Raw genomic sequence first — 18,364 nt, 5'->3', positions numbered from 1 at the left:
ACGAGGTACGTGTGTCCCTGCCTGCTAAAGGGACAAGTACAGGGGTGGGTGGGATGTTGTGGACACTGGTGGATAGAAGGTCACACTGGTGGTGGGTTTGATGTTGGAACACTGAATGCCTGAAACTACTGTCACTGTCACTGTCATCCCCTTGTTCATTGATTTGCTCGAGTGGGCACCAGTAATGTCTCCATTGTGAGACTTGTTGTTACTGTTTTTGGCATATCGAATACGCCACGGGGAGCTTGCCAGGCTCTGCCGTGTGGGCGAGACACTCTCAGTAGCTTACCAGGCTCTCTGAGAGGGATGGAGGAATCGAACCTGGGTACAAGGCAGACACCCTAACCACGAATAATTTGTACAAAAAAACCCTCATAACTGGTGTAGGGATGGGTGTTTGATCGTTGTGTGGTTGTAACCCAAATATTAAAGCTTGTAACTATCTCACGGTGGTTCAATAAAGTTAAAAAAAAACCCTCATAGGTTGGTGCTCAGTTTGGGCTGAGAACTTGAATGAGATCAAAGTCATTCCTTAAATGACCAGGTAGTGGCTCAATATTTCCAACAGGTCACAGGGGTTGAAACGCATGACTGCAAAAGTAACTTATTGAGTATTAGCAGACAGAATAACCTGGGAGAATTTTACTCCATGTCTGAAGCTTTATAGCACAAAACCAACACAAAATAATCATCGAGGGGCCATACACATCAATAACTATATCAAGAAAAAACTGAGTCTATATTAGTATCCATTACGATGTCAGTTTTGTAGGGAACAAGACAACGGAGGTAAGAAAATAATAAAAGGGCCCAGACCTGCTTGGGTGATTCCCCACGGAAGACGGGCCGGGCCAGCAGCTCCTGGGCATCAGCCAGGCCCCCAGTCCTGCGAGTCAGCAGCCGCCAGCCCCCGAATGGTCGTCACCAAAATGAGCAAGTGTCAGCGAGGGGGGAGCAGGGACGCCCGGCACCATGAAGCAATGCCCAGAACTGTGGGAATAGTCCACGGAAGCCGAAGCGCAGAGCCATGAGGACCCAGCAAACGTCCAGGTAGCACCCCAAATAGCAAGATCCACTCACCCCCTTATCGCTGCCCCTTCTTCACAAGGTCCAAGGTGCAAAGCACCTGAGTTCCTTTGTGGATGAGCTGACAAAGGTCTCTCTCTCTCTCTCACACACACACACACAAGCACACACGCACACACACACACTGGAATTGGAGCAGTTGTAAGAGGAAGGCATGCCCCATGCGTGACTGGGTCTGGAGAACTCATTCTAACTGAAACTGGTCAGAGAGAAACATGCCGTTTGACCTCACATATTCGAAATTGATGGACATCGACAGAACAGACCCAGCGCATCGCCTCACAACCGCAGGGGACACACACTAAGTACGTCACGGGGGTGTAAGATGCGACCCTGTGGGGTGCACCGCACGGAGACTGTGGTTTGGAGAAGGTGTAGTTTAAGGAACTGTCACTGCGTGTTGGGAAGTTGTGGAGAGAACCAACCTCAGGGCCCTCAGCAGGAGGAAGAAGGGAGCGTGCGGGAGGGACGTGGCCGGGCAACGCGGGCTGGTGGCTTCATGGCCAACAGCGAGTCGTTACCTTGTGGCCCGAAAGGGAACATGACGGCCACGTTGATCCGATCACGACGACCAACAAAGGAACTGCAAACCAGTCGCATGACGTACGCAGGGCTGCGCTGCCGTGAAAGGGAATCGGCGTGGAGCAGCCTGCACAGTGCTCAGTGAGTCACGTGGGAAACGCAAACACAAACATTCTCTTTCCACTCTGAGGTGACAGGTGGCCTGCCGGGCCTGTGGGGAGGGGGCGGCCCAGAACGGAGGGGCTGCCCCGAGGGGAAGGTGCAGTCCCGGGGCCGGGTCCCACGGCACAGGGAACCAGGATTGGTCAGTACGGGGTCTGCGCCCGCCTGGACCCTCCCCACAGTGGCTCAGAAGGAAGTACTGGGGCAGCAGAGGGGGCGTCAGCCACCCCACCCTCCTCCGCCTGGCGCCCCGCCAGCCGTCGTGCCAGGGCGAGGGAGGACCCAGCAGCCCCGGGGAGCCTTGCGGGCACAGGTGGCATGGAGTGAGCAGAGCCCGATGCAGCAGGCGGGAGCAGGGCTGGCCTCCGCCCCTGGCCTGGAGGCAGGGAGGACGCGGGGCTGGCCGGCTGGAGTCCAGCTGAGCTCCGGGCAGGGGCGGAACAGGTTGGGGCTGTCTTTGCCTCCCAGAGCCTGTGGGGCGGGCAGGGTGGGGACCAGCTGTGATGCCCAGGCCCGGGGCAGGGCCTGTGCCGGTGAGGGGGTGGGCACAGCCCGCGGCGGGGGACGGGGACAGAGGAGCAGGGGCACAGCGGCCTGCAGGGAGGGGCGGGAGCAGGAGGCAGCGGCAGCCCTGCCCTGGGGTCGAGGTGGCCCAGGGAGCTCCTTGCTGGGATCCCCCCGAGCCCCAGGCCCGCCCCCCCCACCCCCCAGGGAAGCGCCTGTTTCCTCCCACCCACACCCAGGACGGCTCGGGCGGGGGCACGCCGTCAGGGTCAAGCCTTTCTAGATGAAAGCCCCAGGATTCGCTCCAGAATGGACACCGAGAAGCGTCCAGAAGAAAGCCAGAGAACCTTCCAGAACGCTAGAGAGGTGGCTCACAGGCAGGGGAGGGGCCGAGTCAGGCCCTGCTCACACGTCGTTCCTTCTGCTTAATACTGACAAAATCACTGTCACTGTCAGTGTCGTCCCGTTGCTCATCGATTTGCTCGGGCACCAGTCACGTCTCCATGGTGAGACTTGTTACTGTTTTTGGCGTATCGAATACGCCACGGGGAGCTTGCCAGGCTCTGCCGTGAGGGCGGGATCCTCTGGGTAGGTTGCCAGGCTCTCTGAGAGGGACAGAGGAATCGAACCCAGTCGGCCGAGTGCAAGGCAATCGCCCTCCCCGCTGTGCTATTGCAAAATAATTAAAATAAGCCCTCCGTGCTCAGAGAACTTAGTCACTGCTATGGGTGGGGTTTCGGGGAGAACCAAGCGGAGGCCCCCTAAGCTCCATCCATGAGGACAGGACGGACGTTCCAACGGCTCCTAGATACGTAGGTGGGCGGAGATTCCTCCACTCACAGCCCGTAGTGGCCCTCCCCAGTCCTGTCTGCGGGTCTGCCCCGGGTTCGGGGCCAGTCCTGGAGAGCAGGCAGCCAGAAGCCCGTGGCCACGCTGGGGCACTTGCCCGCCTGCCTCCCCCGGGGTTCCAACTGTGCTTGTGTGTCCAGGGGAAGCTGACGCCTGCCCCACCGACACCGGTCACGCCAGGCGGGCGGCTGGGGAGGGCGCAGACGGCTGCGTGTCCTGCGTGTCCTGCTCCCTGTTCTCTGGGCCGGACACGGACGTGGGGAGCCTGCAGCCCCAGGTCTCCAGAGGGGAGTCCAGGGGCCCTGGAGTGCCAGAGGCTGGTCCTGCGGCCACATTCACCCGATGGCTCGGTCAGCAGCGGGAGGGGCCTCGGGTGGATCTGCTCGTACCCCGGCTGGTGACAAGGCCGGTCCCAAAGTCCCAAAGAGCTTGTGCTTGGCACGACTCTCAGTTTAACTGTGAACTGACAAGTGAAGTCGGGGGGAGGGGACGGAGTGAAGTCGGTGTGTGGGGTGGGTTACGGGCACCTGCGGTCCCTGTTTCTGGGTCTGAGCTGGGCTTCCCTGAGTCCATATTGTTTTGCAACTTTCTGCATATTTCAGAGTTCTGGGAAAAGGCAGTGTACAAATTAATATCTTAAAACCAGGGAGAACACTTCCAGATGCTGCCACCCAGACCCTTTATTACTTGTGTTTTTCAGCACTGGATTTTAATCTGCAATTTAGAAATCCTTGGATGTGTATTAATAATAAACACAAGGAAACATTTCCACTGGTTCCATGGATTTTTTTTTCTAACTTCCCAACCAACATTATGAATCTTAGAAACGAAATCTCTCTGGGCTGTGCTCATAACTTCCTTGAAACCATTTGTCAAATAGCATAAGTGTAATAAATATGCCTTTCAGCTCGGGGGTCCACTCGGGGCTCAAAATCAGAAACTCTCAGTGTTGATGGGAGGAACGAGGCTCTCTGCCTTCTCCCCTCCCATCCGGCTCAGCCTGTGGGGTCTGAATGTGCAATTTTATTCAAATGTGCCGAGAAGACTGGATCCTGCCGACCAGGAGGTAGGAGAAGGCTGCGTGTCGCACAGGAGTGTCATTTGTGATAAGATATATAAATAGACATCCAGCAGTGATGATGAAGCAAAAATGAGGCTAAAACATTGGGTAATCTACTTCCCTGTTGATTTTTAAAATAAATATAATAGTGCCTTGCTGTAATTCAACCATGCAACTGTTCAAAGTCCATTTTTTTTTAGAAATAAATTACATCTAAAAGCAAAGACAAAGTCCTCTCCTGATATGAGGCCGATTGGGGGTTCTGCTATTATTCCATTAAGACAGACTTGAAACCCTAAATCTTCAGCTGCAACACTTCGCACGGCTTCTAAAAGGATGATGAAAAACCCAATTTATCAACTTCCCTTTACGGAAGAAATTAAAGAAAAAAAAATCTTTGCCTATTTTGTTTAGCTGTTTGTTTCCTCAGAACAAATGACAGTAGGAATCATCTGGTGTTTTCACATGTAATTAGGCAAGCCTTTTCCTGGAACGCCCACCTCACAGCCGCCAGAGGCTCTGCTCTCCGAGGATCGGAGCACCGTTGCCCCTCTTCCTCCTGGCTCCGGCTCCCTTCCTCCGATACAGACGCACGTTAGGACCTTAGCGAGATCGGATGGGAGAGTTTTCACTTTCCCTACAGACGAAGGGGTCTAAAACACCGGCCAGTGACCGCAAAGATTTAAAATCTTCTTCGTGTGAGGGTTTCTCTTATTTCTGCTTGTACAGACCCACTTTCAAATGTCTTAGAATTCCTCCCTAGAGGCAAATGCTTTCCTCTGTGGGGCCACGGTGATGCCTTCGATCCACGGTGGTGGTGGGGGGGGTGTTCCTTTCCCTCTCTGGAGCTGGAACATAGACCCCTCGGACAGCTGCCTGCGTGGCCTGGGACAGTGTTGCTCAGCCTGGGGTGTCTCCACCTCCAAAACGGGAGTTGGAATCGTGTAGGGCCCAGGACGAAGGTGTCGGGCCCTGCAGGAGAGAACCCATCAACTCCTTGGCAGGATAATGCCTCGGGTCTACAGTGATTTATGACTGCATTTTACTCTAGAACCTTCTAAAAGCCACCCTGGGACATGGAGCAAGGCTTCCTGGCCCCGGCTTAGAGAAAGGGGCACCCGGGGAGCAGCCCCGCATGTAAGCACTCAGATGGAGTTTATTGTTTCGGGTCTCACGTACTTTTGTTTGGGCATTGGGACAACAGCCCCCGGTGCCCTGGGTCCATTACAGGCTCCGAGTGCCAGAAGCTTCCGTACCCGACCAACCGCCTCAACCCTCCTGGTTCCTATGCGATGGTCAGACAGCTGAGAGCTGCACATTCGTGGGGGCAAAGCTCGCATCCCCCGCCTTTCCTCCAGTGAGTCTCCAGTCCAGGAGAGAACAGGGGTGGGGGGCCGGCAGGGAGAGCCCAGGGGCCGGCTCCTGTTTGGGTAGGGCTGACCCCCTGCAGAGAGCACAGCCATCGGCTCCCCCGGAACGGTGGATGCTGTGAAGACGAGGCAGAGTCTGGGGTCTTGGTGTGTCTGGTGAAATTCACTCACGAAGCCGCGGTTCCTAACGCTTCAGAAGGTGGCGTGTGAACGACGAGAGACCCCAATCGTAATAGAGATGCTTCTTGGGAATCAGGCATTCCCCCTCAGCCCCGAGCAAGAAAGCTTCTAGGAAGAGACAGGACGGCTTCCGAGGACAGACCGATTGCCCCGACCGGAATGGAATTAGATGATTTCATCTAAATTCGCTCATTTTCCCTCTAGCAGAGACAGCACGTTCTAGCCTCGGGAAGCTTCCAGGCACAGATCTCTCTCTGCACCTCTGGGCGGGGCGGGGCCCACCCGTGGTCCTCAGGGCCGGCTCCTCGACTGTGCTCAGGGATGACTCCTGGCAGACACTGGGAACCACACGTGGTGCCTGGGACTTAGCTGGTCAACTGCACACAAGGCAAGTGTCCTTCCCGCCGTCCCGTCCCCCAGCCCGGGTGCAGACATAGCTGAGGCACCGAAGAGCCGTAAACAACAACACGGAGAATCCTCAGCTCTGCCGGCTGAGGGGGGCGGGATGGTGGCTGCTCCGTCCCGGTGACTGCGTCCGCGCTGAGGACTGCGGTGTGTTTGGGCCGTTGCCACCAGAAGCCTCACTGCGGGGTCGGAGAGAGTCACGTGCCGCTCCCGGGTCAGGCCCCACCCACGCGGGAGGAGGACACGGTCACCGCAATCCTGGAGCAGCTCTGATGCTCCAAACGGGCTTCTGCTCTGCACTTTTCTCGGTTATCTTTTCTCCAAGTGATGGCATTTGCTGAAATGTCATGTAACATAAACAATAGACACGCAAAGAGACACATAGGCCCCGTCTCACACTAACTGCTGCTGTTCGTACCATACTTGGCTCCGTGCTCACTTTCGAACCAGATTTCTGCACACGCAGATGCAGTTAGCGATGCCAAGTGTGCGTGCAGCTCTGTCCTATGTGCATATGTGTGCATATATGTGCATGGGCATGCGTGCGTGTATGTATGTGCTTGTGTGCATGTGTGTGCACATGTATGTGCATGTGCGTACGTGTGCAAGTGTGTGTATGTCTGTGTGTTCATCTTCAGAAGCAAGGATTGCCTCCAGCAGACACCACCCGGAGCGTGTGCTGAGTGGCCGGGCGCTGAGTGGGCCTGGGATGCCCGCAGTGGGAACCAGACTGACCGTTAACTTACATGTCTGTGCCAACAAGGTCATGCCACCGGCGGGAGGTACCCAGGCCTTTGTGAAACACCTTCCCGGTCTCCTCCGAGTGACACCCCCTTTCCACGAGTGCTCCTGCAGAGGAGAGCCATGCCCGGTCTGGGTCTGGCTTACCCCCGAGAGAGGACGGGCGGGTGCCCCAGCCCTGGGCCAGCCACGCCCACAGCTGCAATCCCACCGAGCCGGGCTTCCCCGCACCCAGCCCGGAATATTTCAGCCCCAGAACACACTATATTAAGGAGAGGAGAAGCAGTCTGTCCATTGTTCATCTGCTAATGTCCCCAAATGTCACCAAGGTAATTACTTGGATGACATTTATGTGACGCAGCTGGACATGGTTACAGTTAATATAAAGCTTGCCTCTGGCAACCACTCTATTTCCTGCGACATCAAACCGTGGGTGTGCGGGGAGAGCGGCGCCTCCCCCAGACGGCCCGGCCCCGGCCTTCCCTGTCCTTCCCTGCGCTCACAGAGGGAGGAGGTGATGCCTCCCTAGCGTAAACCATCCCCTTCCCGGGGACCTCACCCCGACCCCGGCCGCCTTTCCCGCCCTCGCTCACCACGCAACAGCCCGACGCCGCTTCCGTGCTAGGTGACAGCCTTCCACAAGGCCCAGAGCCTGGACCCACGTGACGCGCAGCTCCGCGACCCTTCCCCTCCCCACGTCCAGACGAGCCTCAGGGAGGAGTGGCCAGCCCCCTGCGGGGAGGCCAGGGTACTCACAGGCAAACTGGAGCGTGGCCTTGCGGCTCAGAGCTGTGCCCAGCGGGTTGGAGGCCCAGCACTGGTAGGTGCCCGCGTCTCTGTCCACGCGGGGCTGGCTGATGAGCAGGCTGCCCCCTTCCAGCCGGTAGGGGTGGCTCCGGGCAAAGTCGATGTCCGTGCCGTTGTGCTTCCACCTTGGAGGGAACAGGGACGTTAGGGCAGCGCAGACCTCACGGGGGGCGCCGTGCGGCCGTGACCCGCACCGGCACCAGGAAACGGCGCCCGCGGAATCCCTGCTAAGGCTCCCCCCGAGAAGACGGGTCCTGTGCCCGTGGTGCCCACGCGAGGCGCCTGGGTCTCTCCCGAGGAACCACACACGCTCGCCAACTGGACGAGGCTCCCGACACGTGGACCCAAAGGAGACTTGAGTGGAGACTCTGGCCTTCAGGACCCTCCAGACCTTTCCCGAACGCCCACCCTGACGCCGCAGAGCCTCCGGCCAGGGACACAGAGCTAGTGCGGCAGACAGAAGGGGAGCAGCCGGCAGAGCCGTGCCAATGCCAAGGGGCGTCTGAGGGGAGAGCAGCCCTCGCCCAGCGCCTCAGACGTGCCTGCTTGTTGGTCCCTCGGAGAACCAGGCAGGCTGCGAGGATTTTGATGGTATTTAGAAATGATAAACTACAATCATACTGCAGCGAAACAAATGCAGCTTGAAAGGCTTTTTTTTTTTTTTTTTTGCTTTTTGGGTCCCACCCGGCGATGCACAGGGCTTACTCCTGGCTCTGCACTTAGGAATTCCTCCTGGCGGTGCTCAGGGGACCATATGGGATGCTGGGAATTGAACAACCCGGGTCTGCGGCTTGCAAGGCAAACGCCCTCCCCGCTGTGCCATCACTCCAGCCCTGAAAGGCTTTTCTTTAGGCAGAAAACACTCCATGTTTCTCCTGTGTGGACAAACGTTCCGGAGCCAAGGGAAGGGGTGTCGAGTAGACGGACTCCGTCCCCTGTAGCTGGCGAAAGGTGAAGGACTTGTTTCCAGTACTGGGTCCAGACCGGATCGACCCGCCTCGCAGGACCCCCAAAGTCTCCTCAGAATAGGCCACCGTTTGCAGCACGAGCACTGCACAGTGAGCAAGACGCGTTCCTCTAGCTTCAGAACAGGGACAGAGCCAAGGATGAACCACGACCGTCCGCTGCTGAAGGGCCAGTGGGCATTTCCCCAGGTGCAACAGGGAGTTCCTGGGTCACAGGCACCGTCCCTGCCCTTCCCACTCAGACGGGACTGTCCACACCTGGGGGAAATAACCGTGAGGAGAGGGAACTTGGCAGATTCCTCCCAGGGCCCTGAGGCCTCCGTGGAGGGGGGTGGCAGTGCCGCCACAGCAGGGGGAGGTGTGGACGTGGGAGGGACCAGGCGTGGACAGGGACGGCCGGGGATGTGGCAGGCAGGGCTGAGCCATGGGCGTGGGCAGAGACGAGCCCCAGGACTGCAGGTAAGATCATTCCCATTGTCTGTCTATACGTCAGGTGGACACTTTTCCTTGGAAACACGCGGTTTCTTGCTCCCAGTCTCAGGAGCGAAGGGTCCCTGCCTCTCTCTCTGGCCTGTCTGCCCGAGGTCCTGGCCCCTGCCCGCCGTGGCCCTCGCCTCCCAGAGCCGTGGCCAGCCTGCACGGAGCTTGCCAGCTCTCCTTAATTTCGGAATCAATCACGGAAATAACTGCTGTCATCATTACATGCTCCTAATTAAGCTCAGTAATTGTTTTTCAACACAAATTCAAAGTTGTTGGCTTAGCTACAGCAAATGAATTTTTCACAGTATCTCCGTAATCATCCTAATCACTGGTACAATGATTATTAAACTGCGTCTAGATCAGGGGTTCGGCTTCTGGTGAGGGCCCTGTCCTGATTAACATGCTTGGATCCGTGCACTGTCCTGTGCATGGGGCTGATAAGATCACGGCCCGGGAGGGAAGTCGCTGGGAAGTACACGTGATTGTTATTTTAAGCTTTGAAATTAATAGGATATTAATTCCTGGAAACATAATGGATTTGAACTAAAATCTTGACCTTTAGCTCGGGAACATATTTCACTATTAAGTGCTTGAACCATGTGTCAAGATCTTAATATCTGAGGGCAATGTCTGGGGTATTCATACAACACAAGTGTGTGTTTGGATACGTTTCTGTGCCTGCAAAACTATGTGTGTGCTTGGACATGCATGCTGTGTGCTTGTGTATTTCTGTGTGTTTATGTATGCTTGTGTGTCTGTGTGTACTTGTGTGTCTGTATGTGTATGTGTATAAAATGTGTGTGTCTGTGTGTACTTGTGTGTGCTTGTGTGTCTGTGTGTGCTTATGTGTCTGGGTGTGTTTGTGTGTCTCTGTGTACATGTGTATGCTTATGTCCTGTGTGTGCCTGTGGCTGTCTGTGTTTGCTTATGTGTCTCTGTGTGTGTGCTTTGTGTTTGACTGTGTCTGGGTGTGCTTATGTGTCTGAGTGTGGTTGTGAGTATATGTGGGTGTGCTTATGTGTCTGTGTGTGTGCTTGTGTGTGGGGGGTGTGCTTGTCTGTATATTTCTGTGTGTGTTTGTGTGTGTGTCTGTGTGTGTGTGTAGGAGGACTGGATTCTGGGGCCATCTGTAGCCTCTGAGTAGAACTTGACAATCTAAATTGTGGACATTCTCCGTCTACAGCTGAAGACAGAATCAGTGAACTTGAAGATGAGCAGCAGAAATCGTACAGGCAACAACAAGCAATGGGAAAAGACCTCAAAATAGCTCTAAGGTGAATCAGAGACCTAGGGGATGACTCCAAGAGGAACAACATTAGAATCATTAGGGTACCGGAAGGACAGGGAGGCAACCCCAAATAAAAAAACACAGTTAAAGAAATCATCGCTGAAAAGTTCCCAGAGTTAGAGAATGCAGGCATCCAGATCCAAGGATCCAAAGGGTGCCAGCTAAAAGAAACCCTAATAAAAACACTCCAAGGCATATCATAGTCAGAATGGTGGATGTCGTGCATAGAGACACAATACTGCAAGCAGCAAGGTCAAAGAAAATCACAGACAAAGGAGCACCCCTTAGGTTTACAGCAGACCTGTCAGAGGAAACCCTCCAAGCCTGAAGACAATGGCGGGAAAAGCTCAATGAAACGAACGCCTCACCAAGAATTCTTTATCCAGACAAACTCTCGCTCAAACTCGATGGAACGATACACCAGTTTATAGATAAACAACAGCTCAGGAACTTCATAGACTCAAAACCAAGCTTAAAAGAAGAGCTAAAAGGGCTCCTGTAAGACAAGAAGGAAAACACCCATGAGCACAACAAGCCTTTATAGAAAGATGGCACAAAACCCCATGACAATAATCTCTCTCAGTGTCAATGGTCTAAATGCACCTTTCAAGAGACACAGAGTGGCAAAATGGATTCAGAAACTGAAACCAACATTCTGCTGCCTACAAGAAACATATCTGAACAATCAGAACAAACACAGGCTCAAAGTTAAAGGAAGGAGGGAAAAAAATCTTGCAAGCAAACAACTCACTCAAAAAAGCTGGGGTGGTCATACCAGTATCCGACAACATAGATTTCAAGTTCAAAAAGATTAGAAGGGACAGTTAAGGCCATTTTCTATTTATCAAGGGAAATGTACAACAGGAAGAAATCACACTCTTTAAATGTATATGCACCTTATGAGGGACCAGCTAAATACTTAAAACAACTGCTAACAGATTTTAAGGAGGACATTGCTAGCAATACAATAGTAGTTGGAGATTAAAACACCACCTTGTCACCTCCGGATAGATCAATAAGAAAAAAACTCAGCAAGGAAACACTGGCTCTGAAGGAAGAAATAGAAGAGAGAGGGCTAATAGACCTATACAGGGCTTTACACCCCAAAAAAGGAAGAATACACATTCTTTACCACTGCACATGGAACATTTTCTAAAATAGACCACATGCTGGGTCACAAAACATACCTCAATAGAATCAGGAAGAAAGAAATCGTATCAACTATCTTTTCAGACCACAATGCACTGAAGATAGAAGCTAATCACACATAGATGTGGAGAACCAAATCAAACACTTGGAAATTAAACAACTCAATGATGAACAATGAGTGGTCCAGGAAGGAAATAAAGGAAGAAATCAGATGGTACCTGGAAACAAATGAGAATAAAGACATGAGCTACCTAAACCTATGGGATGCAGCTAAAGCTGTGTTAAGGGGAAAATTTATAGCTCTGCAAGCACTCCTCAGGGAGGAAGAAAGGGCCTACATAGATAACTTGACTTCACAGCTCAAGACCTTAAAAAAAGATCAACAAAAGGAACCCCAACCCGGCTAAAGGAAAGAAATAATAAAACTTAGAGCAGAAATTAACGACATGGAAACCCAAAAAAACAATCTGACAGGTCAATGAAACCAAGAGCTGGTTCTTTGAGAAAATAAACAAGATTGATAAACCACTAGCAAGACTCACAAAGAAAGAGAGAGAGAACCCTAATAAACCAAGTCAGAAATGAAAAAGGGGACATCACAACAAAAACTAAAGAGATTCAGAAGATCATCAGAGACTACCTTGAGAGTCTGTATACCACGAAACAAGAGAACCTGGAAGAAATGAATAAATTCCTGGATTCCTATCATCTCCCAAGACTGAACAAAGATGACTTGGAATACCTGAACAGACCCATTAATATCAAGGAAATTGAAACTGTAATCAAAAGTCTTCCCAAAAACAGAAGCCCAGGCCCGATGGATTCCTAGCGAATTCTTCCAACCCTTTAAAGAGGGCCTGTTGCCAGTTCTCCTCAAGCTTTTCCAGGAAATTGAAGAAACAGGAACTCTCCCAAACAGTTTCTATGAGGCACATCTCTCCCTAATACCAAAAGCAAACAAAGACACCACTAACAAGGAAAGCTACAGGCCAATATCCCTGATGAACACGGATGCGAAGACCCTCAACAAAATATTAGCAAATACAATCCAACAACTCATCAAAAAGATCATACACCACAACCAAGTGGGATTCATCCTGGGGATGCAAGGATGGTTTAACATTCGGAAATCAATCAACATAATCCATCACATCAACAAAAGAAAAGATAAGAACCATATGATCATATCAATAGATGCAGAGAAAGAATTTGACAAGATCCAACACCCATTTATGATAAAAACTCCCACCAAAATGGGTTTAGATGGAACTTTCATCAAGATAGTCAAAGCCATCTAACACAAACCTATGGCAAGTATTATCTTCAATGGGGAAAAACTAAGGGCCTTTCCTCTAAGATCGGGGACAAGACAAGGATACCCACTCTCACCACTCCTCTTCAATATAGTACTGGAAGTACTTTCAATAGCAGTTGGGCAAGAAAAAGACATTAAGGGCATCCAGATAGGAAAGGAAGATATCAAGATCTCACTCCTCTCAGATGATATGATACTATACCTAGAGAATCCTTAAACCTCTACCAAGAAACTCCTAGAAGCAATAGACCTGTACAGCAAAGTTGCAGGCTATAAAATCAATACCCAAATGTCCATGGCTTTCCTATATGCAAATAACAAGACAGAGGAAAGTGACATGAAAAAAACAATCCCATTCACAATCATGCCCCAGAAAATCAAGTACCTCAGAATCAGCCTAATTAAGGAGGTAAAGGACCTCTATAAAGAAAACTAGAAAATGCTAGTCCATGAAATAAGAGAGGACAAGAGGAAATAAAAACATATCCCCTGCTCACGGATAGAAAGAATTAACATTGTCAAAATGGCAATACTCCCCAAGGCACTATACAGATTCAATGCGATCCCTACAAGGATACCCATGAAATTCTTCACAGAAATAGATCAAGTACTCCTGAAATTCATATGGAACAACAAACGCCCATGAATAGCTAAAGCAATTCTTGGGAAAAAGATGATGGGAGGCATCACCCTCCCCAACCTCAAACTCTACTACAAAGCGGTAACAAAACAGCATGGTACTGGAACAAAGGCAGAGCCACAGAACAAAGGAACAGGGTGGAATATCCCTACACACAACCCCAAATGTATGATCATCTAATCTTTGATAAGGGAGCAAGAAATGTGAAGTGGAGCAAAGAAAGCCTCTTCAACAAATGGTTCTGGCATAACTGGACAACCACATGCAAAAAATGAATTTAGACCTCTACCTAACACCATGCACAAAAATCAGATCAAAATGGATTAAAGACCTCAACATCAGACCAGAATTCATAAGGTACATTGAAGACAAGGTCGGCAAAACCCTGCACATATTGAAGCTAACGGTATCTTCAAAGATGACACACCACTGACCAATCAAGTGGAAAGAGAGATAAACAAATGGGACTATATTAAACTAAGAAGCTTCTTCACTGCAAAAGATACAGTGACCAGAATACAAAGACAATCTGTGGAATGGGAAAGAATATTCATCCAATACCCATCTGATGAGCGGTTGATATCAAGGATATACAAGGCACTGCAAGAAGAAAGCATCCAACCCCATCAAAAAATGGGGTGATGAAATGAACAGAAACTTTCTCAAGGAAGAAATATGGATGGCAAAAAGGCACATGAAAACATGCTCTTCATCACTAATCATTAGGGAGATGCAGATCAAAACAACCATGAGATACCACCTCACACCATAGAGACTGGCACACATCCAAAAGAACAAAAGCAACTGCTGTTGGCACGGATGTGGGGAGAAAGGGACTCTCCTACACTGCTGGTGGGAATGCCGACTGGTTCAGCCCCAAAGGAAAGCTGTATGGATGCTTCTCAAAAAATTAGAAATTGAGGGGCTGGAGTGATAGCACAGCGGGTAGGGCATTTGCCTTGCATGCGACTGGCCCGAGTTTGATTCCCAGCATCCCAGGAGTGATTCCTGAGTGCAGAGCCAGGAGGAACCCCTGAGCATAGCTGGGTGTGACTCAAAAAAAGCAAAACAAAAAAAATTAGAAATTGAGCTCCCATTTGACCCAGCAATAACACTCCTGGGAATATATCTCAGAGAGGCAAAAAAGTATAGTCAAAATGACATCTGCATTTGTTCAAATGTTCAAATGTTCATTGCAGCACTGTTTATAATAGCTAGAATGTGGGGGAAAAAACCCAAGTGCCTGAGAACAGATGACCGGTTAAAGAAACTTGGTACATCTACACAATGGAATACTATGCAGCTGTTAGAAAAGATATAAGTGGATCAACATGGAAAGTATCATGCTAAGTGAAATGAGTCAAAAAGAGAGATACAGGGGGCTGGAGTGATAGCGCAGCGGGTAGGGCGTTTGCCTTGCACGAGGTCGACATGGGTTCGATTCCCAGCATCCCATATGGTCCTCTGTGCACTGCCAGGAGTAATTCCTGAGTGCAGAGCCAGGAGTAACCCCTGTGTATCCCCGGGTGTGACCCAAAAAGCAAAAAAAAAAAATAAAGAGAGAGAGAGAGAGAGACAGGCATAGAAACATTGTTGCACTCATCTGTGGAATATAAAATAACAGAATGGGAGACCAACACCCAAGAATAGTAGAAATAGGTACCAGAAGGTTGGCTCCACGGCTTGGAAGCTGGCCTCACATGCTGGGGGGAAAGGCAGCTCAGATAGAGAAGGGAACACCAAGTAAAGTGTGGTTCGAGGACCCACTTGGGATGGGAGATGTGAGCTGAAAGTAGACTATAGACAGAACATGTGGCCACTCAGTACCTCTATTGCAAACTACAACACCCAAAAGGAGAGAGAGAGAGAGAGAGAGAGAGAGAGAGAGAGAGAGCAAAAAGGAATGCCCTGCCACAGAGGTGGGGTGGGGTGGGGGGATGGGATGGGGCTGGGAGGGATACCGGGGTCATCGGTGGTGGAGAATGGGCACTGGTGGAGGGATGGGTACTCGAGCATTGTAGGACTGAAACACAAGCACGAAAAGTTGTAAGTCTGTAACTGTACCTCACGCTGATTCACTAATAACTAAAAAAGCAATAAAAAATAAATAAATTGTGGACATTCTCAGTGGGCTGCAGGACGGTCCCGCCTGCCCACCCGAGCTAAGTCACCCTTCCCTCTGGCAACCAGCCGGTGCCACGGCCTGAGCATCGTGGGGTCCGGGATGGGAGGCGCGTCCCGGCTGGCCATGTGAAGGGGGCTGGGTGGGCCCCGTGACAGGCACAGCCCCTGTTCTCACAGAGCGAGGCCTGGGCGGGGTCACTCTGAGAGCCGCCCTGTCTCCGGGACACGCGTGTGTGGGCCGGGCTTGTGCACGTGCCTGACCTTCCCTGAGATTACGTTTAAGCACTAATAACTGAGCTCTTGGGACCAGGAGACAGCGCAGTGGTTAGCGCACAGCCTGGTCAGCTCCGACTCTGGTCCGATCCCCAACACTGTGTGGTGCCCTGGGCACTGCCCAGTGCTCGCCAGAGGCCCCCAGCATCACCCCTGGGTGTACTAGGGACTCACACCGAGCACTGCATCCTCCTCTGCACTGCACAGGGGACGCTGGTCGCTCGGGCCAAGACTCACCACCAGGTCCCGGCCCCCCAGGCACCACCAGAAGGTCCCCAAAGGGAAGAGAAAAAGCTGCCTCAGCTCCTGGCTCCGTCTCCGTCTCCGGCCTGGGTGACTTTCGGGCACTGATGGTGGGGGAGAGCTGAGTCTTGTCCTTCCCGTTGGAGAGTGAGCCAAAGCAAAGCCACCCAACCCAGGGGGACCGTGGGGTCAAGTTCAAGCCCCCTGGACACCGGTGCTGGGCGCTGACCCACCTCACACCCGCCAGTGCCCGCGGGCGCTGCTGCCCGGGACGGCCTCAGATGTGGAAGAACCTTCGGCCCGTCCCCTCTCTCGTGGCCCGGCCAGGCCTGACCCTCAGGTCAGCCCTCAGAAAGCCCCAGCTCTAGGTGATCCCCAAACATGGGCTGGCCCAATGTTCACTCTCTCCGGTGGCTTCCTGTCTAAGGAAAGAAATGAAGCAACCGGTCGTGAAAGGAGAGAATGATGAGTGCCTCGGGACGGAGCTCGGGGACAGGCCTGGCCGGCAGGGTCCGAGCACAGGCGGGGGCTTCCCTCAGCAAGGGGGGGAGACAGCCACGCCCTCGTGCTGACAGCGAGACGCGGAGTCTGCTCGACAGCGCACAAGGCCGGCAGCAGCCTGGCTCCTGGGTTTGAGTCCTTCAGCTCACGAGACAAGTGATTCCCGGACCAGAGGAATTCTACATCTGACTACGGAATTTTATTATTTACTTTTGTGAAGATAAATAGTTTCTATTAAACAGAATTTACTTAGAAATAAATGAGGTCAACTTCACAGATAAACAACAATTAAGGAACTTCATAGATGCAAAAGCACCACTACAGAAGGACCAGATGAGCTACTTTAAGACGAGACAAGCCCCAGAAAATGGAGCAAACACCTACAGAAAGGCAGCACAAAACTCCATACAATGATCTCTCTCAACATTAAGGGACCCAATCCCCCAGTTAAGAGACACAGAGTGGCAGGATGGATTAGAAAATTGAACCCAACAGTCTGTGCCTGCAAGAAATACATTTGAACAGTCAGAGAAAACACAGACTCCAAGTCAAAGAATTGGAAGACAATTCTTAGAGCAAACAAACTCCCTCCAAGAGGCCAGGGCGGCCACACTAGTGTGAGGCAACGTAGACTTCATGCTGAAGAAGGTCACAAGAGATAGTGAAGGTCATTTCTTAATGATCAGGGATCTGTACATCAGGAAGAACTCACACTTCTAAACATATATGCACCTAGAGAGGGACCAGCAAAATACCAATAGACTTGAGGAAAGATATTGATAGCAACACAATAGTAGCTGGAGATTTTAACACAACTTTGTCACCTCTCGATAGGTCAACTAGACTAAAGCTCAGCAGGGAAGTACTCTACTGGAGGGAGGGAACGAAAGAGGCGTTAGTAGACTTATATAGGGCCTTCCATTATCAAAAGCTGAGTGCACGTTCTTCTCCAATGCACTTGGAACAGTCTCCAAGTTAGAACACATGTGAGACACAACACGAACCTCCACAAAGCCGAGAGCGTAGAAGTCAAAGCAGCGGTCCTCTGGGAAAGTGGCGCTGGAAGGAGAAACTCTCTCAAACAGAAATGGAGAAACACCCCCAAACCCTGGAAATTAAATAGTTCATTACTGGCCAAGCAGTGGACCAGAGAGGAAGTCAAAGAGGAAATTAAAAGATTCATGAAAACAGAATGAGGACATGACCCACCAGAACTCAGGGACACAGCAAATGTGGCGTGAAGAGGAAGGTTTACAGCTATGCAGGCATTCACCAGAAAGGAAGAGAGGGCCCGCATAAATAACTTGACTGCACAACTTAAAATAACTAGAAAATGACTAACAAAAGGAGCACAAAGTGGGCAGGATTAAGGAGATAATAAAACTTAGAGCAACATTAGCAAAATGGGATCTCCCAAAACTTCAAAAGATCAATAAAACCAAGAGCTGATCTTTTGAAAAAATAAACAATATTGATAAACCAATAGAATATACTCATGGGGAGAGAGAGAGGGGGAAGGGAGAGAGAGGAAGAAGAGGGACAGAGGGGCAGAGAGAGGAGAGAGATAGAGGAAGAGAGAGGAAAGAGGGGGAGAGAGGGGGAGGGGGAGAGAGGGGGGGGGAGAGAGGGGAGAGAGAGGGATAGGGAAGAGGGTGAGAGAGGGAGAGAGGGAGAGAAAGGGAGAGAGGGAGAGAGAGAGG

The 18,364-nt window shown here is 51.5% G+C and overlaps 1 protein-coding gene across 2 annotated transcripts in view; it reads right to left on the bottom strand.

Moving 5' to 3' along the window:
* LOC101545784 (contactin-6) overlaps positions 1 to 18,364 on the bottom strand; it is a 195,391-nt gene that overhangs the window by 104,017 nt on the left and 73,010 nt on the right. For both annotated transcript variants that reach the window (XM_055135884.1, XM_055135885.1), the window contains exon 4: positions 7,636 to 7,811. In XM_055135884.1, the coding sequence (XP_054991859.1) occupies positions 7,636 to 7,811 (176 nt within the window). The remainder of the gene's footprint in view (positions 1 to 7,635; positions 7,812 to 18,364) is intronic.

Source organism: Sorex araneus, chromosome 4 (genome assembly GCF_027595985.1).
Source record: "Sorex araneus isolate mSorAra2 chromosome 4, mSorAra2.pri, whole genome shotgun sequence".
In the NCBI taxonomy this organism is placed as follows: domain Eukaryota; kingdom Metazoa; phylum Chordata; class Mammalia; order Eulipotyphla; family Soricidae; genus Sorex; species Sorex araneus.
The sequence above is the reverse complement of the archived record's forward strand: the minus strand, read 5'-3'. Positions and strand labels throughout refer to the sequence as shown.